The sequence below is a fragment of the Sarcophilus harrisii genome, chromosome 4 (assembly GCF_902635505.1).
Source record: "Sarcophilus harrisii chromosome 4, mSarHar1.11, whole genome shotgun sequence".
NCBI lineage: Eukaryota > Metazoa > Chordata > Mammalia > Dasyuromorphia > Dasyuridae > Sarcophilus > Sarcophilus harrisii.
Genome location: NC_045429.1, coordinates 364,512,806 through 364,535,122, shown reverse-complemented (window position 1 = coordinate 364,535,122; position 22,317 = coordinate 364,512,806). Strand labels below are relative to the sequence as shown.

The 22,317-nt window shown below is 37.6% G+C and overlaps 1 protein-coding gene across 2 annotated transcripts in view; it reads right to left on the bottom strand.

Annotated features, from left to right (window-relative positions):
* C4H1orf198 (chromosome 4 C1orf198 homolog) overlaps positions 1 to 22,317 on the bottom strand; it is a 44,328-nt gene that overhangs the window by 4,056 nt on the left and 17,955 nt on the right. For both annotated transcript variants that reach the window (XM_023502070.2, XM_012547980.3), the window contains one exon: positions 7,804 to 8,346. In XM_023502070.2, the coding sequence (XP_023357838.2) occupies positions 7,804 to 8,346 (543 nt within the window). The remainder of the gene's footprint in view (positions 1 to 7,803; positions 8,347 to 22,317) is intronic.

The window sequence follows — 22,317 nt, the reverse complement described above, 5'->3', positions numbered from 1 at the left end:
GCACTCCCCCGCACTCCCCCCACCCCAGCACTTGAACAGTTGGCACCCCAGCTAGCATATGAAAATCAAGCATTGGGATGCTTGGGATGTTGGGAGACAGAGAAGCACATTTTGTCCAGCGTTCTGCTTACTTTCAGAATGTTTTCCATCTGAACTGATTTTTTACCTTAATGGAAATTCTCAAGGCCTTTCTCACACAGAATGCATGTAATTAAAGAATAATGAAATAATATATATCCAAGTGTTGTTCCTCAAAGCACTTATTTTGGATAGATATACACTTAACAGTCCAGATATTTCTGGAACTTCTCTTACACTTCCCTTCAGAGTTCATGAGTCCTACAAGAAGATCATTCTCATCACTTCATAGTTAAACCTTACTTTTGATCAGTTACAGTATTATTATTTAGTTTTCTCATTCAGCAATTCATTTTTTAATCAATTAACACATAGAGCCTATTCTATACAATGCACTATCCTAGGGGCTACAGTAGTAACAAAGCAGAGTAATCAATACCTTCTGTCCTCAAAGACTTTTTTTTCCAGTAGGGAAAAAGAAGACATGTATGTAAATAAATATAACACAAGTAGATTATGATAAATGAATGATACACACAAAAGCATACCATAAGAATTTTTAAAGGGAAGAAAATAAGAGATAAAGGAAAGCCTGAGGGCCAATGCAAATTCCACTCCCTTTATGAAGGACAAGTGGGATTTCAAAAGATGAAGATAATGTGAAAAAGATTCTAGGTGGAGCAACCAGCTTGAGCAAAAATTCAGTTGTCAAGTAAGCTCAGAACTGAAAAAAAGATCATTGGATTTAGTTATTGGAGACTTTTCAAAGGAATAGTCTCAGCCAAGTGGTAAAGAGCAAGAATCCAAATGAGAAGGTTTCAAGGAGAAAGTGGGTAGAAGCATTGGAAGCCTTCAGTATAAACTTTTTTTTTCTTCATACTTCTTAAAAGAGTAAAGATAGCAAGTTCAAGTGGATGATAGGATCAGGTGAGAGAGAAAGTAGAATTGCGCACACATGCATGCATGTGTGTGTGTCTGTGTGCATGTAGATCTAGACAAAAAAGGGTCAACTGAAAGAGAAAGACTGAAGATGTAATCAAGAGATTAATGATGGATCAAAGTCCAAGAAGAAACAAAGATTTAGATCAAGGGAAGCTAAAGAAAGATGGCTTCTCATTGAAAAACTAAGGAGAAAAGGGCAAGTTAAAAATAGAGAAGAATTTTGAAATGAATAAAAAAGTGTTGCATGCAAGAAGGGCCACAGATGAGGTTAGGGAACATGAATATAAAAGCCACACAAGATTTGTAACATTTACCAGTTATACTCCATAAATTCCCCAATGGAAAAGAAGTAAAAAGCAAGGAAGTATTACCTAGATTTCTCCAAATGACTCATGCTATCACTAAGGGTAGTCAAGAGAAACAGTGGCAGATTCTGAAGGCAATTCCAACAGAGGAGTTCTAGAGACATTTTGAACAAGGGCAATATTGCTGGGAAAATATACAGTAACCCAGATGACTAATTTCAGGGAGGCAACACTCAATTGGATTTACCAGTCCTAATGTGATTGTTAGCAAAGTTTCATTATACCCACACTCTAATGCTAATTATACTGCAACCCTGGAGTTTTTAGGTTAAGACAGTGTGCCAGATCCTACCAACCCAAAAATACTGGGAGTACTAGCCTAGAGTCCAAAAATAAGTCAAATTCCGGTTGGAACATATTATCCTTAAAAACTTGGCCCCCATGTGATGAACATTTTTGATGATGGGGGGGCCAAATGATTATTTACACTGGTAGATGAGTATCTGAAATAGGGTAGTGAAGTGACACAGAGAACAGAGTGTCAAGCTTGGAGTCAGGAAGACTCCTCTTCCTAAGTTCAAATCTAGCTTTTGACATTTATTAGCTGTGTGATCCTGGGCAAGTCACTTAATCTATTCACCAAACTGGGATAACCCAGAACCTTTCTTAACCCCTTACTTCTATTAAGCTAAAATCCTTTCCTCCTCTATAAATTGCTTCCTCCCTCCTATTTCATGAAACCTCACTCTATCCACTACAATCATTTTAGTGTCCCTCAACATACAAACAGTGGCAACACTCTTATCTTTTTAGTTTTCTTGGGAATGATCTAGAAGTTCCATACAAATGGATTTTTCAGATAACTTAATATCTTCTTTAAAACACCATTTAAAAAATTGAACTATTTGAAATGGAAATATTTTTTAAATGTTTCAATATAGTAAAACTGGAAAGAAAACAGTAAGTGGCAAAATCAGGGGTCAAAAAGATCTTGGCAGACTAAGAATAGGCCAAAACTAAAGATAAAATTTCAGACATCTTTAATTGGATGTCCAATTAAACTCAACTTGTCCAAAAATGAATTGATTATCTTTCTTCCTAAACCCTTCTCTTTTCCAAACTTTCCTCTCACTATTAAGGGCAGTGGGTGACAATCCTTCCAGTCCTCAGGCTCACAATCTGGCTGTCATCCTTAATTTCTCATTATATGTCACTTCCATATAGAATTTATTGCCAAAATCTTTTGATTTTACCTTCAAAACTTTTCTCAAAAACATCTCTATAGTTCCTCTGATATTGTCACCACCCCTGAGCAGGCCCTCACCACCACATGTCTGGACTATTACAATAGCCTGATGGCTAGTCAGCCTATTGTGGGTATCTCCTCGATTCAGTTCATCTTCTATTCAGCTACCAAAGTGATTTTCCTAAGGTACAGGTCCAATGATGTTATCCTGCTGCTCAATAAACCCTAGTGGCTCCCTATCATCTCCACAATCAAATACAAAATGCTCTGTTTGGAATTGAAAGCCCTTCATTTCCTATCTTTCCAGTTTTCTTACATCTTACTCCCTAACATACACTCTTTGATCCAGTGATACTAAATTCCTGGCTGTCCCCCAGGCTCCAGGGATCATCACTGGTAATTCCCCACGTGTGCAAAGCATTCTTTTTATCTGTCTCTCAGCTTCTTTCAAGTCCCAGCTAAAACCCCATCCTCTGCAGGAAACCTTCCAGAATCCCTTTTAATTCTAGTATCTTCTCTCTGTTGATTGTTTCCTATTTATCCTGTTCATAGCTTCTTCTATACATATTTATTTGCTGGTCAATTCCCCCACTAGATAGGGAGTTATTTGAGGGCAAGGGCTTGAGGATACAAGTACTGTATCATCAGTACTTAGCACAGTATATGAGTAGACACTTAATAAATGCTTGTTGAATGCATATTGACTTATTAGGAGGCATTTTGGTATACTGATAAGCATTCTAGTGTGAGAGCCTAAAGCCTCAGTTTAAGTCTCCAAGTCATTCTTCCTACAACTTTCTGAAAAATTCATTACTTGATCCAATCTTCCTTTGAAGCCTAACTCCAACTTTAGACATAAAGATGTTGGTATACACAGTTATGGAACTGGAACTGGAAGAGATCTCACAGGTCATCTGGTTCAAAGTTTCTTAAACTATGTATTGGAATCCCATATGGGGTCATTTAACTGAATGTGGGGATCCCTCCCCAAATTTGGCAACAAGAAAAAGTTTTTGAATGCTCTATGTCCTACAGTATCAAATATTCCACCAAGATTTAAATGTTTATGTAAAAATAAACAAGCACGTTCATCTCATCAGTATGCAAATTTGCTTTCATCTTTAATAAATGATAAAATTATATGTACACCAAAGAATTGTTTTAAAATAAATTTCTTTATGATTTATTATCAGTAAATGTTTGATTTGTATACCTATTTTATATATCTATATATTTGGAGTGGAGTAAAAATTTCTTGGATGAAAAAGGGTCACAAGTAGAAAAAATTTAAGAAGCCCTGATCTGGTCCAACCCCATCATTTCATAGTGAGGACACTGGAACTCAGAAAGGTTACATACCTAACCCAAAGCCATGTAGGAGTTAAGGGGCAGAGCTGAGATTCAAGCTCAGCTCCCAAGATTACAAGTTCATGACACTTTCTACCCACAAGCTGAATATTTGACCAGTACCCAGAACAGTACATGACAAATAGTAAGTAATTAATAAACTGAATTAGCTACCAAAAGATTAGTATAATCTGAAGCTATACAAATAATGGTTTTGTCTCCAGAGAAAAGGAGGCAATATTTTTAGCATAGTCTAGGTACAATGCATGACTTATGGTAGGTAGTTAATGTCTGCTGAGCTAAATGAATTTAATGGTCCTACTGTATTCCATACTTGGTTGCATCTAGATAGGTCAGATCATCTGTGAAGTATTATGTTTGTCCGTTGGTATTACATTTTAAAGTATAGCTTTTTATTTCCAAAATATATACAAAGATAGTTTTCAACATTCACCCTTGCAAAACCTTGTGTTCCAAATTTTTCTTCCTCCTTTTCCCCCACCTTCTCCCCTAGACAGCAAGTAATCCAATATATATTAAATATGTACAATTCTTCTATATATATGTCCATATTTATCATGGCATTACATTTTTAGAGGGCCATTAGGAAATGAGAGTGTGTCCAGAGGAGGATCACAAGGAAAGTGAGAGATCTTTATATAATGTGAGAAGCAACTGTATTAACTATGGTTATTGAAGTTATTAAGGATAGAATATTAATAATATATAATGGTTTATAGAAAGGAAAACATGAGTTGAAGAAGAATGAAGGGGCACATAATAACTATCTTCAAATATTTATGTAGTAATTATTAAGCAGAGAAAATACATGTGTTGTATGTAGCTCCAGAAGGCAGAACCAGGACAAATGAGCAGAAGTCACAGGAGATATAATTTAGCTCAATAAAAAGAAGACCTATTTTTTTCCCCTTTTATATTATGAGGGCAGAGACTTTCATTTGCCTTTCTTTGTATATCCAATGCTTAGCAAAATGCCTGGCACATAGTAAGCACTTAGCAAACGTTTACTGAAGGACTAGCTGATAGAATTGAGTCTGTCAAAAAACCAGAATGAATTGCCTACTGAAGGGATGAGTTCCTCATCACTGGAAGTGCTAAGGCAAAAGCTGGATGCCCATCTATGAAGTATGTTACAAAGGATTTTCTATGACTCTACTTGTTGACTGAGAAGGAAGTAATTGGGAGAAAAGAATTATAGATTTGGAGGCTGTGCCAACTAGAAGGTTATTGAGAGTAATAGAAGAAGCCTCATAGGAAACTAGAAGCAACACACACTGTCAAGACAGTGTTTTATTTGGTTGTATTCTCAAAGGATCCCTGAGCCCTTGACCCTGATGACCTAGAACATTGTCAGCTCTGTTCAACATATGTAGGAACAATGATCCCAGTCTCCAAAGTCACCCAGCAAATTAACATTGGAGACAGCCAGGAATAGCATACGAGGCTCTGCCCCTATCCCAAACAGCCTCACCCTGGTTGCCACATGATCCCATGATGAAGAACCAAAGGACAATTATCGCTTTCAAGTGGTTTTTTCAAAGTTTAGCAGTTACTGAGGAGCACAACATGGAAAAAAGCAGTCTGACTATGACCTCTACAACTGAGAGCTTAAGAAGTGTCTGAAGTTAGAAATATGACTATCGTTCAATTTCCATTAAGCAGGTTTTCAACTTTCTATTTTTTTCTACTTTCCAAGAGTAGGTACCCCAAGAATACTGATAATCAATAGTACGATGCTTCAGCCAAAAAACACACACACACACACACACACACAAATGTAATGCTAGGCTGGAATAATAGTTCAGAGAAAGGAAAGTAATGACTCTGCCTTAGTCAGACCACATCTGGGATACTGTGTCCAGTTTTACCTGCCATATTTTAGGAAGGACTTAGATAAAGTGAAGGGCATTCAGAAAAAAAGTGACCAGGAGAGGAAAGAGTCTCAAGATCATAGAGATGAGCTGAAAGAATTGAAGATGTTTTGTCTCAAAACAAGAAGATTCTAGGGCAGGATAGCTGTCTTCAAGCATCTAAAAGATGGTTATATAGAAGAGAGATCAATTGGGAAAGGGTGTATGCTTTTTATCTCTACTATAGGGAAGACTGAAACTCATGGATTTCTTGAGTTCTTGATTTCTGAGCTGCAGTATGGCTAAAGTTAAAGGCTGTTGGCACCAAAGCTGAAACTAGTATGAAGAGCCCCTGGGAATAATAGCCTCTAGGCTGCTTATAAAGAGGTAAACTGGGCCAAGTCAAAAATAGATTAGGTCACAATTTCAGTGCCTAAATGGCAGTGGGGTAGGGAATGGCTGCCATGTTCTCAGCCTGGGTAAGATAGGAAGATCCAGTCTCCCCAGTTAAAAAAACGGGAAAAAGAATCAGACTTTTCTGCCTTATTCCACATAATAACTGAGTGAATGTTACATCGAGTTACCTCTAATATAAAAGAATACTTGCTAAGAATAAGAGCTCATCTAAAAGTGGAATGGGCAGCCTCAGGAAAGAATGGACCCCAACCCTCTTTCACTAGAGATCTTTAAGCAGGGATTAGGTAGCTAGTTATCAAGATTCTTATTGAGATACAGGTTAGATCAGATGCCTCTGAGGATCCTTCCAAGGAGCAAATTCTATAAAGGAAATCACTGATATTCTCTAAGATAAATGCTTGAAAGGAAGAATAAATGGCTCATGGGAGCTCTTCACAAGAGTAGCTCAGTACTATAGAAATAAAATTCTGAGGTGACTGCTGTGGAGCCATTTACTCCAGGAAGGGCATGACTCTACAAAAGTGTACAGTGATGTGTAGAGATGTCCTTTTCAGCAGAAAGACTTCACTGAATTGACCACATCAAACTTTACTACTTGTTCCTGGAAGAATAATGCCCCCTACAAAGAAGAAACACAAACCAGGAAAACTAGACAGCTGTTACAGAGCTAAAGTTTCCAACTTTGTCACAGCTAATTGTTCTAGTCTCCTCTGTTTATAGCTTTGACTAAAGAAATGCAAAGAGTAGTGTATACATACATATACACACACATAACACATACACACCCACGTAACACATACACACCCTACCATCACCACACATGACAAAATAAATAATGACAAAATAAAATAAATCAAAACAATTGATTGTCTTTCCTCTTGCTTCCTTCCCCTATAGGATCATCCCATTCCCTCAAGTCCTTCCTTTGGTTCTATTCCTTCAGTGAAAGGTAGTCTTCCCTCCCCTCCCTCACTCTACGCTGGAATATTGAGTTAACTAACCCATAAAGATTCCCTTGAAATATCTAAGTCCTATAGATTAATTTTAACATTCTTATTTCAGCTTGATGTTCCCACTTCTATCATGCTGCTCATAATAAATACTTAATTTAATGCCCACAACATATATTATATAAAGCTAGATTTCATTTATCTCCATTTCTTCTATCTTCTCTTCAGGATATCATTATTCATTGAACATATGCAGCCCAATGGTCTCTTTTTAGCATCAAGCAGAGCTGTGTTCTTGAAATACTTACCTCCTCTGCCGTCACATCAGTGATAACTCCTTTCTTACCTAGTGTTCTATACAAAACCTCCCTAGGAAACAGGCATGGGATGATATTAGGGACACCCATTTTATAGACAAGCAGGCCCATGGATAAGAAGGAAGTACACAATTAACCTTGTTATATTAGTAGTAAAATCTAGAGCAAGAGCCTAGCTCTCCTAACCCTAGCCTGGACCTACTATTCTGTTGCTTTTGTTAAAAGAAGAACAGGTGTGTTTATAAATGTACATTTGTATGTGTTGTCAATGGACAGCTATTCTTCTTGTGAAATGAGTGAAGGCCAAGAAAGTGAGGGAAACCATCTAACCTGTGTGGACTTGGACTCTGAGATTATAGCATCTTCTGTGTCTTCCATTTTTGTGCCAGATAAAGATAGCTTCGCCACAGGCTCATAGAGGAAGCCATCATCCAGCAAGCCAACTGAAGACTGGCCAGATCTGACCTTTTCCTTTTCAGAACTCGCGTTGGAGAATGCAAATTTCTCTTGCCAAGGGCCACTGGGTCTTTCTCCTTTGGCCACTTCTCTGTCTTTAGGGACAGATTCTTGCCGATAATGGCCTGGGGGAACCTTTTCCCCTTTCTCCATGGACTTAATCTGGCTAGGAGTCAGTGACTGGAAATCTGACTCTAGTCCTTCCACTCGGGAGCGCTCTGCATTTATCTTCCAGAAAGAGGATTCTTCCTCCTTCCACATGGACCCTAGGCCGTCCATGCTTGCTGTTTTGTTTCCCTGAGAGGATTTGGGGACCTGGGCACCCTGAGGGACTTTGGAGAGTTGTCTTGATTCATTCTGGTTTGTGCCACTTGGCTCTTGAATGGACAAAGATGCAATGCTGAAATCCATCTGACTCTAAGAAAAGAAACATAGAAAAGGGAAGAAATAAAAAAACAAAATTTAATCAAACTTTGTCAGTAAGAACAACAGATTTATTAATCCATCTTTCATGTCAAGCCCTCCCTCAATCCTTCCTTCAATGCCCTGGTCAAAATCCTCTCTGTATCTTGTTCCACTCAGCAAAACAATGAGGGTTTACTAGGGCAAAATGTATACTTTGTCAGACAAGGACATTGAATTGGATATTACAGCTTAACAATTTTCTTTGCTACAAGGGAAGATTCAGTTCCAGATTAAGGGGGGAAATTTCCAGAGATGACTATGAAGAGACCTCATTAGTAAAATTACTTTTCAAAATCAACATATTTGCACTCTACATAGCTTTGCTTTACTACCCCTCCTCCCAGCAGCTATTTCTAAATCTGCCATAATGGATATGAGATGTAGATTACAAGATAAAATTACTTTAAAAAATTAGTAATGACCACACAAAACATCTAGTAAAATATATCTTGTTCTCAAGAAAAAGGAATGGGTCTAGAAGGACAAACTATAATCTATATTACCAGACAAGGACACTGTTTTAACTATTTTTCTTTGCTGCTAGGGAGGGGTTATTATAGGGTGAGGGAGGGGGTAGGGATTACCAGCAATGACTGATTAAAAAAAAAAAAAGGTACCAATAAAACTTCAGAAGTCTTTATAAAAGGGGGTTACTGAGGAGCAACGGTCAACCATTAATACTACTTAATCTCCAGGTATATGTTTAGATAGTATGTCTGTCAAAACTGAAGACTAATAACACATGGCATTTATTTGGTTCAAAATTCTAGCTCTTCTGCAAGCACAATATCCCCATCATCAGCTCCTTCAATGGAAAAATCCTTGTGTAATCTCAGCTGCCTTGCTAAATAGCAGATGTTAGTTTTAAATATCTGAAGTAGCCAGGTTATTTCCTTGAATCTTTTTGGCCTCCTCGAAGCACTTGGAGCCTGTCAGAGGAATAGTATCAAGTAGGGTCTGTTCCCAATTCCCTCTAATTTAAGTTATGCTAGATTTTCCCTAAAAGAAGAAAAATCTGGGACTTGAAGTGCCCCTCTCTCCCATCCCCAAACAGCAGATCTAGGATAAAAACCTAGGATCCCAACATCTAGTTTCCTGACCCCACCAAACAGTTCTTTCCTCTACACTCATTGGAATCCAATGGCAACTGGTGATGACCCAGGATGCAATGTCTCTGAGTAGTACAACCTGACAAACTGACAATAATAATGATGTTGGTGATAGTAGTAGTAATAGCATTTATATATCACTTTAAAGTTTATAAAGTACTTTCTTTTTAAAATTTTTTTTATTATAGCTTTTTATTCACAAGTTATATGCATGGCTAATTTTACAGCATTGACAATTGCCAAACCTTTTGTTCCAATTTTTCCCCTCTTTCCTCTCATCCCCTCCCCCCGATGGCAGATTGACCAATACATGTTAAATATGTTAAAATATAAATTAAATACAATTATAAAGTACTTTCATTAGTCCTTTACATCAACCATTTTAGGTAATAGTATTACACTCCTTTCTCTCCCCCTTGCCATTTTATTGATGAGGAAGCAAAATGAGATTTAAGTGACTTACTGAGGGCCATACAACTCATATCTGAAGCAGGAGTTGAACTCAGGTATCCCTAACTCCAAGTTCCACTGCAACACCTAACTGCCTTTTTACACCTAGCAAACACCCACAGGGCATAGGATGAGTTGTATTTTAATTCGTTGATGGGAACAACACTCCATACTATGTAAAATGGGAGTTTTTGGAGATGGGTGTATTATAAGTTTCAGGGAAGACACTACTCCCAATCACTATTGATAAACTGATAACATTGATAATTTTTTTTCTGACCAGTAAGTCACTGATTATTAAATTCAAGTCCTTTTGTGGAGCCTCAATTGATTGGGAAGCCTTTTTTTCCCCTTCTCCTAAGTTTATGTCAAATAAGCTATTTCTGATGTCAGGTTTTTTTTTTTTAATCATCATTTAAACAGATTAGGAAACATTCCCATTTCCTCTCTCCACTCTCCTGCTTATCAGCTACCATTCTCTCTTCTAATTGTTCCACCTCATTTGAGTTGGCTGTGAGCCACTGGTTCGTGATCAGTGTGTATCCTTCATTTCCTCTATTTCCTAGCCCTGATCAGAGCAGAAAGCAGGCTGTAAAGGCAAAGAACAGAATAACAAGCAAGTCTGCCCCCGCCAATTTATTAAGAAGGTCAGATAATGGGGTTTTAATTTGGTCCAGTTGGTTCCAACGAGTCTCAAAATGGTATCTCTTTTCTCTTTTCCTTGTCTCCACCTTTATTCTGTCAGTTCTCAATAAAGTGGCAGGGCAACACCACTGGGGCCAAAAGAGATCACATGCTTGATAAAGTTCAGGGTACCAGAGCACTGCCAATCTCTTCATCTTAGGGGTTTCCTTACATGCTTTGCTACAGATCCTTACCCAGGCTTCAGGAGGCAAACTGAAGGGATCAGGAAGAGTTAGAGAGTTTAAACTTGACTAATACATCGCCAGATAATTCCAAAGCAAAGTCATCTCCATTCCTATTATAAATAAAGTCTTAGAAGATGCAAAAATAGTTTTATCTTCCGCCATTTAGAACTTTAAACAGTCCAAAGTGATAAGATCATTATAGATGTCACAGATGGATCATCACAGATTATGGAGATAGAAAGGGACCTCAGAAAATATTCAGTTTAATCCTCATTAAACAGTGAAGGAAACTGAGGCTCTGGGAGGTTGTGGTTTTCCCAAAGTCACACAGTTTCTAAGCTTTAGAAACAGAATTTACATCCAAGTCCTTAGACTCCAGGGTGACACTGTCAATAAAATGTGATGCCTGGAATCAGGAAGACTCTTTTTTCTGAGTTCAAATCTGGCCTCAGAAAGGCTACGTGACCCTGGTTTGCCTCAGTTTCCTCATCTGTATAAATGAGGACTCAGTCTCCAAAACCAATGTCCCTTCCATCATATCATGCTGCAAACAAGTCACTTCACATTGGTTATAATGTAATTTTAAATAGCATGACACCTTCACATAGTAGGTGCTCTACATTTATTTGATGTATTTTTTAAACAGGCCCTATTTGCTAAGTGAACCATCCTATATGCTAAGCATATTTAGAGCTACCACAATACTATTCAAGAATATTGTCAACACAAAGATGATGTTTTCTTTAAATAAGCATGCTGGTTAAAAATAGCTCGGAAATAGGGTCCCAAGATTTTTGGGAATAGGTTTGACTTTGATCTGGAAATTGTAATGCAAAGGAGGAGCTCAAAGCTGGATACTATATCAAGTTGGGGGGGAGTTGCTGCTTTTTTAGGACCAGCAGCTTACCCCAAATAGGAATCTTTCTTTAGATGCTTCTTCTAGGCAGACAAGCATTCCAGAAGGGAACCTTTGAACCCAAAGTTAGTATTCCAGCTGATGGGGGAGGAAGGCAAGAGAGGGGAGGTAAGGAGAAAAAAGTATCACATTAGTACCAAATTAGGCCATCACCATGATACAGAGGCATTTAAGTAGTATCCAATAATTTTATACTATACCATTTGAGTCCTTTTTCAAACAACTACAAGGACACAGAGAGTCGGAGAGTCCAACAACCTAGCAGGAGACAGATTCAAATGTGTCCCCCCTCATCCCCTTCATTTTTCAAATAGAGAAGCTGAGATGCAGAGGAAATTAAGGAATCCAAGGTCACAGTTATTATCTTATTTTCTTGGAGAGTTGGGGGCAGGAGAGCAGAGTCTCAGCATTTAGATCCCCAAAGAAAGAAGTTTGTTAAGGAGAAGTAGATGGATAAAGAGGAGTAACTCTACAAAGAAGGGTTTTTAAAAAGGGAAGCAAAATAAATAATTCTCTAAGGATTTAACTTCAAGAACATAAACTGTGGCCCCCAGAAGCAGAAATGGACATATGTAGGATGGGAGAGAAGAAAAAGAATAAAAATTGACAGAAAGACAACAATAGTGATCATTGAGTGATCAACTCAACTTAAGCATCCCCAGCTTCTGTCACAAAACTTACTCTTAGGGTAAGGTTAGTTAGTTTTAACTAGTCTAAACTAGGGTCATTTCTATAATATGAGTCATTTAAACCTCCTTGCCAAAACAAATATGAAGCAAAAACTACATATCATTTCACCAGTCTAGAAACATAAGAAATAAAGGTGAACATTTAATAACTTCCCCAGTTTTTGTTCTCCAATCATCATTTACACCTTAGTGAATCTATTCTGCAAGTAGCATACCTTATTACCACTGATTTGCCATCTCTAACACCTCTAACACATGTAGGTAAGGAGTTTTGAGCTAGAAGTGAATATAAAATGAGGAGAACCCTCTAGCCAAGTGAATAGAATTGTTAATATAAGGTACCCAAAACATATAGGCACCCCCACTACTATCCTGACACTAAACTCCCTATGACTCCTTAAAATATATGACTATAATTTCTAATCTGAGTGTTCCTCCCAAAGGACTGCAGATCTGTAACCTATGTGCTCAATGCCTGTCCTTTGCTAGTGCCCAAGAAAAGAATTGTTGGAAATTAACAGAAAATTGTAATAATAGCTGACATTTATAGAGCACTTTCAAGGCTTGCATTAAAGTAATTTTATATATTATCTCTTTTGCACCCTAAATAACCCAGGGAAGTAGATAGTTGATTAGCCCATGGTCATATAGCCAATAGGCGTTGGGAGAAGATATTGATAAAAACCCTTTTCTATAATACTTTGATGAGAGTTATCTGGCTCCAGTATATATGCAAACAGCAGAAGGATTTCCTCAAACAATACTAACAAGAATCAAGGGGACGATCCTGAGGGAACTGTTCTAGGCTGTTTGGTATCAGGAATACCAATGAAATGATGTGTATGTGAACATATAGCTCAATAACCTGGCACCTAATAAACACTTGATGTTTGCTTTCTTCTCCTTTTCTTAATCATTTTTCCCCACAGCACCAGAGCAGAATAATAAGATCAAAGTAATAAGAATTAAGAGTTAGAAGGGATCTTAGTGACCATTTAATCCAAACTCATTTTAAATATGAGGAAAATTAGACAAAGAAACATTAAGAGATATGCTCAGCTTCATTTAACCAGTTAGTATTTGAGACAGGATTTGAATTTTGATCTTATTGACTGAGAGTCCATTGTTCTATGCATTATATCACACTGCCTGTTACCAACAATCATTCTCCAGGTCACAGAGCACTTGTATCCAGTGAGTACTTATTCATTTTTTTGAATGAAGAATGATGAAGAAACAGGTTATGTAAGGGCAGCTATACTGATTATTACTTCACTAACTGGGGCATATTAAGCCCTGGACTTGTTTTACATCAAAGATAACAAGGATCCGTTATAAAGCATCTCCCACGATACAGGCTGATGGATTGCCACCAAGTTCCTAGGTTGGACTGTCAGGGACAGGATGTGCATGGTGAGAATTCAAGTCTCCCAAGCCAAAACTTGGGATATAATCTTACCATGTGGGGAACCAGGTCTCAGCTGGCGATGTCTATTTTAAAAACAGAAAGACCACAATGAACCCAAGACCTATTTTTATGCCCTATTCACTGGAAAAGAATGTGTAGTATTTCAGTAAAACAGATGAGTGCAAGCAGCCAAAACTAATTGTTTCACTTGGCAGCCTCTAGCAAATCTAAATTGTTGAGAAAGAGGCTGCAGAAACACTGTCAGACACAAGATAGTTCATTCGAGCAAAGCTTAATAAATTAACAAACCAAACAATTAAAGCTCCATTTACCCTAAAGGAGAGGTGAAGAGGTAATGAAGGATGGTTAAAAAAAAACCCTAAAAACCTTTGTTTTGCTGAAAAAGAAACACCAGAAAAATGGTACAATTTGGTCACTGAGGAAGGGGCTTCAAAATAAAAATATTTGTTCTATCGCTGGCACATGGGGTGATTCTGGGTAGAAGAATGAACCTCTGTGAATAGCCTTCTGGGGTATCAGAGGAAAATGAAGAAATCATCAAAATAACAACATTTTATAATACATCGATGAGCTAATTTAAAACAATATTTCAGGTGTGTTTTAAAGAACAAAGTCATTATAGCCCATTGTAGCCCAACTTCATGATTTTATAGATGAAGAAAACTAAGGCTGAAAGTATCTTACCCAAGTTTTGAAGAACAAGAAGTAACAAGAAACATGTGAATTAGCCACACCCCCAAATAAATGTATGTCCAAGGTCTAAATAAGATTTGAAAAATCCTTTAGCGAAGACTTCTTTATACATCTAGATCATGTTAATGACTACTTGTTCTATCCTTTCATAGACAAGTTGTATTATGTCCTTTTAGTTAACTGGCTTTATTTGATAGTGTTTTTAATGTATAAAAGTTTGTCTCCTCTTGTATTCGGAATCCAGGCTTAAACTGATGAAGTCTGGTACTGGTTTGTTGGGCAATTGCTATGCATTGCTTAATAAATCAATGTAATCTGCTCAAAATATCAAGTCTTTGTTTCTTCAGGAACTTATTTCAATTTTCCCTCACCTCCACAGAATCTATCCTTAACTCCTACAAAAGCCTCCAAACTAAATATCTCCAGGCCCCGTGCTTCTAATGCTGGGACAGTATGTCACAGATAGAGTTGAGGCAAATGAGTTCCTTATGTAGGTCACAATCCCTTAGGAGATTTTAAAAATCAGAAAGCTTGATGTGTCCTTGGCTGCTGAACAGACAACTAAATGTGAGAGGAAAGGTGGAAAAAGAAGAAATAACCAAACTTTGAGGATGAAAGCAGAACAAGGGCACCAGAAACCTAACTAGCACCATAACCCTGGGGCTGATATTACAACTTCTCCATTAAGACCTTCCAAGCCGAGTCTGTCTTGGGAATGAATGGAATTCTCTCTGTTACTTCCATCTCCCATATCTGTAGCACACAAAGTGCCAAGTTCTTTCCACTTTAGGCAACAACAGCATAGGGAGGAATCCAGGACTGTCCCCAGTGGCAGCCAAGTCAACAGTAAGTGAGGGAAAACCAAAGTCCTCATTCTCTACACTTTTGCTGACAGGCAGGAGCTATTTACTCTATAGCTGGGGAAAAGTAACACTGTGCCCTTCCAAACTCACTCTACCTTCATAATATGTGAAAGGGGAAGCATACACCGAGGAGTCTCAGGGTCTCAGTCTGGCAAGGTCAAGAAACTAGGCACCCCGGGGGGAAAATGGGTGTGGTTTGAGACCCAGGAAGAAATGAGCTGAGTGGTGGAAGAGTTTGAAGTAATTTGCCTTAAAGCTGACCCTGTCAAGCTGATCTAGCCACAGAGGTCCTGAAAGGGATCTTGAATTGAAAGAGACTCTAATTCTGCACTGAAGGTCTGTTAAGAGAATCTTTATAAGTCACTGGAGTTTAGGATAAATGGCTATCGATGACCCATATAAAAATTAATAAAACAGCCTACAATAAATAAAACAATCTAGTCTAAGAGTTGGAAATTCTGGAAGCTACTGACAACTCTAATACTGACTGGTGTGACATTAGGCAAGATCATAAACCAGGCCTTAGTCACTATCTACCTTCATCAGGGTGTTTTGAGGCCATTTCTGGGATACTTGTTAAAACACAAAGTCCAACAGGATTCAGATCCCAGTTTATTGATCTGGGGAGGGTTTTATATGAGAGTTTCTAATTTCTTTGGCAAACTGGGATTTTCCCAGTGGCCCCTAGTGAAATGGGAAATCCAAGAGCTCAAAAAAAATTAGGAATTAGGGAAAGGAAGGAAAGGAATAAGCATTTATAAAGCATTTACTATGTTCTAGTAAGCAGTTTACAATTATCTCATTTAATCCTCACAACAACTCTACAAAGTAGGTGCTGCTATTATTACTATTCCTATTTTACAGTTGAGGAAATTGAAACAAACAGGTTCATGTCAAATTAATTTATGTAGCATATTAAATTCAACAATATTTTTGTATATCAGGTAGAGTGGGCCAAACTGAATGAAGTATGTGATAAGACAGTTCAAGAAGCCATGTGAAAGATCACATTCACTGAGATATATCTAAATCAATCAAGCTTAAACACCAATTCCAGTCTTTTCTGACAATAACTATGTAGCCTTTGGTAAGCCAATCTCTTAAGTATAAGTTTCCCAAAGAAATACTGGAAGTAGATCATCTGACTCCAAAAGGCAGAACTAGAACAAAGGAAGTTTCAAAGGGGCAAATTTAGGCTTGCTATCAGGGTCAATGCCTAAAAAATAGAAATATCCTCAAGTGAAACTGGCTGCCTCAAGAGGTGGCAGGTTATCCCCCATCAGAAGTCTTTAAAATAGATATTTGCTAACGAATCATGTATTTGGCATATTAAAGGCAATATCTGGGGGTTTGGGGTTAGACTAGAATGCTCTTTCAACTCTGAAATTCTGTTATCTCTAAGGTACCTTCTAGTCCTAATGACAAATGATCTTCTAAAAGTTTCTATGAACTCTCCCAATCCTTAAAAAAAAATGTCTACTTTTCCATGGTTTGAAGCCATGTGGTCTAAAGTCATCTAAAAGTGGCAAATGGGGAGATGCAAATGAAGTGACTGCTTGTATATGTAAGTAGTCCCAAGACCATGAGCTAGATCTGGAGCTGAAGAGACCATCTATTCTAATACCTTCATTTTAAAAATGAAGAAACTCAAAGCCCAGGAAGATTAAAAGATTTGTCAAATAAACAACTGGAAAAAGGGGTGTGGGGGACAAGACCACTGGCTCAAAAAATCAAATAAATTAAGGAGATTTCTCAAGACATCTAGAAAGGAATTTTATTATGATCTCGTGAGAAACAGTGTCTCCTTCCCCACAAGCAGTTAGGCAAGGAGAGGCGCAGCCCAGTTCACAGACAAGAATTATATAGGGGCCTGAGCAAACACTCCCTATAGGCTGGATCTTTGCCCTGATTAACCAGGACAAATGACTTCACATTCTAAGTCATAAATGAGGGAAAACTTTCAACCCAACCACATCTTTAGGATTATTAAATTACCTTATATGCAAGTTTCAATGCCAAGGTAGCCCCAACTTTGTCTCAAAAAGAAAAGGTCCCACTCCTTGTAAACCATATGAAGTCTGGAGAAAGTGGCCCTGGGGCACAGCTGACCTTCACTCAATTTTTAGAACACTGCTCCATCTTGTGAGACAGCTTTCACAGCTCACTTCATTCAGGGGGTCTAAGGTTCTTTTTAAATAGTGAAGTGGCTATAAATGTATCAGTGAAGTGGCTGATGGAGCAAATGACATGGCACCAGATGAGGTGCTTTAGGAGAGCACCAAATGTTAAGAGTTGGGTCATGTGAAGGATTCACAATGGCCATTCTCTCTGGGAAAAAGGTAGGATTATTTAGAAGAGATTATAGACAAAATGAAGAGTTACAATAGATACCAGGAATGGCAAATAGGAAATAGAGTTGGGAGAGTATGGAAAGGAGTTTTATGGAAATGACAATTATTTGCCAGGAGAAAAAAATACATTATGAGGATGAGGTATAACCTTAGCTGGCAGGCTAAATCCTGAAAGGGACTTAACACCCTAAAAGAGTTACTTATAATGAGGAGAAGTGGGGTTAAGAGAGGAGAGACACCATAAGGCATGGGAGAGGGGGGTAGGAAAAAGACACCACTAGACAGTATCTTGTCGGACTGACCCAAGGAGGTTCAGCATTAATGGCCATAAGCTGTTTTGTAGGGAAAATGTATTCTTAGGCACTTGACATAACTCCAGTTTCTGATTGGATTACCTCCACAGAGGGTGGGACCACAGAATTAAATTGATTTCTATCAGAGCCTTCTTCCTGCCTGCCCCAGGGAACAATTTTATCAAAGTTTCAATTTCTTTCTGCCCATCATACCCACCATTCAGGACCTCATCATCAGAAGTGGTAATATGAAATATATTTTACTTTAGAAATCAAGTTAGACATCCATCAGAGATAACAGAGATTTGCTATCTCATGTGAATAGCACACAGGCTCAAACAAACGTGACTAGGTAAGGCAAAGTCATACTGAGCAATTTGCTTCTGGGAGACACAACTTCTTATAGTTCAGGGGAGACAGAAGAGTGGAGAGTCAGGATCTAGGAAGGAAGGGGACAAACCAAGAAGGAATTTGGTAGCTCAGAGGGAGGAGGGAGAAATAAAGGCATGTCCTAGAGAGGGACAAGGATGTATATTAAGATGTTGAGAGTGTCTTAAACATAATGTAAGAAAAACTAAGTTTCTCAAAGTTGCTGTGACTGTCTCCTGGGGAAACTCGAGTTCCCATTAATAATAAACTCTAGCTTCACATCATTCTATATAAACAAGACAGTCTTGGAGAACTGACCTGATTATGATTAATAAAGGAACAGGATGGGCTCATTTTTAGCAATTCTTGAGAATAAGTTAGTTCACTCCACAAGCTGGCCCAGAATTCCCATCACCATCTTAGAAGTATTATTCATAGTTTCTCCATCATTATTGATACAGTTATCCTACTGCTTTTGGTAAGCTATGATAACTTTTAAAAACTGGCATCATTCAATTTTCAAGTTTGGAAACATTGGCAGAGATGAACATATTCCCTTTGTGAGAAATGGATGGGGATTTAGTTTCCACAGAGCTATGAAAATTAAATTGGAGATATGAAACTTAAATTTAGAAAATTAAAACCCACAAAAGAATGTAATCAGGGGTGGAGTTTTAGATTTGAACAGAACTTTGCCTTCTCAGGTTATCTTACCCACAAAGAATAAAAACCCCTTGAAAGCAGTGATTGGCTTTTATAATCAGGGGTGGGGGTTGAGATTTGAAAAACAATCCTTTGGACTTTTGCCCTTTGGGGCAGGGATGAGAGTGCAAATATATGAGAGATGAAGATTCTCATTCTGAAATTTCTATAACACTCAATTAATGGAGAATGGGGGAAAGGAGAAGAGAGACTTTTTCTTCAGGATAAGAAATAAAACACTGCCTTTGCAGTTCCAAAAGTGTGTCCACCAACCTAGACACCCATTCTTGGAAGAATGTAAAATAAAATTTTCCTGCATTCATCACTGAGTCTATGGTGTTCTTGACAAAATATTTTGTTTCTTACATCTTCAAGTGGAAGCCTTAATTGAAGCTACTGGTATTTGAAGATAGGAAGAGGAATTTGATGACGAGAGGCCATGTAAACAGTTGGAATTTATAGAATTTCCATAGCTTGAGTAGGGAATGGAATGAAATGAATGGGCTAGATTTCTCCCTACTAGTCCCTTCACATTTCTGTTTCCAAAAGGTCCCATATCAACCTGAATATAGGACTAATTTAAACTTCTGAAATAGCATGTTTTGATCAAAAAAGGTCAGGTAAAAATCTGTTTCCTCACTACTATTAAAACAAGCTTCATTTCACAGATGAGACCTATTCAGTTATATAAGCATGCATGACCCTGGGAAAATCATTCAATTCTCACCTGTAAAAATAGGGATGATCTTTGCTCTATTTGTATCACAAAGTAATTGTAGATAAAGAGCTTTGTCAATTTTAAGATATTATATACACACACACATACATTATTTATAAAAGATATGGATTCTTACCATCTTGGAGGGCCTTGAATGCCAAAATAAAATATCTGAATTTCACTCAAATAATTGAATTATAAGAGAATTATAAATTTGAATTATAAATTCAAATAATTGAATTATAAGAGAATTTGGATCAGAGGAATAACCCAGTCATATTTATACAAGAGGAAAATAAGTCTAAAAGCAATGAAAAGGATGAAGGGAAGGGAAACAGAATTCTGCCAAAGTAGAAACATCTCTATGACAATAAAATCAACCAGATGCTGCCTAGCAATAAGACTTAGGTCTCTCCATTTATGTTGGCTTTAGAACCCAGACAAGCTATTATCCATGAACCTTAGCTGGCTGGCATTAGCACAAAGTGAAATCCATTCTGGAATGCATTAGCTCTACTTGCTTTCAGGGCCAAAAGCTTGAAATCTTCTCTCTCCAGCTATTTGCCTGTGCTCAACCACACCAATCCAGCCCTGAATCAGCAGCATCCTCAGTGAGCCACAATTCTTGTACTGGAATGTTATTTGCACCAAGTTAATAATAGAAGTAATGTACCATCCCACTAATGGTTGATTAGGGGACATTTAACAAGATAATTCTTGGGAGGTCAGTTATTCCCACAGGATATGTAAAGAAAGTACTCAGGTTTTAGGACATTTTTCTTGTTTTCCCATGGCAAGAGACATAAGGAAAAAAAAAAAAAACCCTTTTCATTCTGTTTCCATATCTTTTTGTGATATAGGATCATAGACATAGAACCATATGGGACCTCAGAGACCATCTGGGCCAACCCTCTTCATATTATAATTGAGGAAAATAATTATCACAGAAGTTAAGTGACTTGCCCAGACTTACTCTGCTAATAAGTATCAGGGATGAGATTTGAACCCTGATCCTTTAATTGGGGAGATAGTGCTCTTTCTACTATACTACACAGCCTCCACAAAACATTTGGCATTGCTTTGAAGAGCTATTGGATAGGAGGATAGAGAAAGCAATAACAAGCTTATTCCCAAAGACTATATATATCAGCTTCCAACATGTAGGGACAGTTATTTCCTATCTCTACGTAAAGTAGATAGGAAAAAAAGTATTTCTTAATTCTTCAAAGAAGTACTTGAGATCCTAGCAAAACAGTAACACAATTAATCTATAACTAGTATTCCTTCTGTGTCAAGTGGAGACAGAATCCTTTTTTCCTCAATGAGGAGTATAGGTTATCAAAGGCTGAGTCTGAGAGATCATCCAGATGGTATCCTTTGTCTCCTCAAGACAGAAGCACTGATCTCCATTTCCCAGTCTCCCATACTGAATAACACACACACACACACACACACACACACACACACACACACACACTTGCTCAGTGTGGTATCTAACTTACAATACTCTCCACATATGTCTGACAATACCATTGGTAGATGAAAGTAGATGCATATAATTTTTTTTAGATCAACAAGGTCCTAAATTATCTATTAAAGGCAGAGAAAAAATATGCTCACCAAGATGGGGTTATATCCCCATAATGGAAATATTTACCTGAATTCATTTAATCAACAACTCAGATACTATAGTTGAAGTGCTACCAATATAGAATGCTATATAAATGTGAGTTATTGCTGTATGTTCCTCAAAGCCACCCAGAAAAGCCAATAAGTGTAAATGTCATAGCATAAAATAACTGCTCAATTTGTAATCACTAGGAACATTTGACACTTGGAGCTTTTCCTTACTAAGTATTTTCTTAGTGCCTGTGTTGTTGGTTATGCGTTACACATGCTTTATCCATCTGGAATCCTTATGGGAAAACAGGAATAATTGACATTTATGTAGCACTTTGAGGTTTTCAAAGCACTTGAATTAATGTAATCTCATTCCCAAAGTATCCCATCCACCCACCCCAATAAGGGTGGGCATTATTATTATCCTATTTTATAAATAACAAAACTGAGGTTGAAAGAGATTAGGTGATTTATCCATAGATTCAGAGATATTAAGTCCAGTTCTCTCTACCATATATTTCTGGTACTGGAATTCAAGTTAAGGACTATGAGTGACAAAGTAAAATATGAAAACCCAAGTGGTGACAATCCTAATGATTAACAATTAAATTATAATTGAAAACTGCTCAGGAAAGAAAGCATATAAAAAGTGAACACAGACCTCACCCAAATGCCCTTGGGAATGCTTAACTACTCAATATATTTTAGATGTGTCCCCAGAAAAACCCCAGGAAAACCAATGATTTGGTGAGTATCAAATAGAACATGATACTAAGCTATTCTATGAGGTCAGAGGCCCAAGATCTTTTATGAAACTCCAAAAATTAATTGATCCCATGAATTTTATGGTCT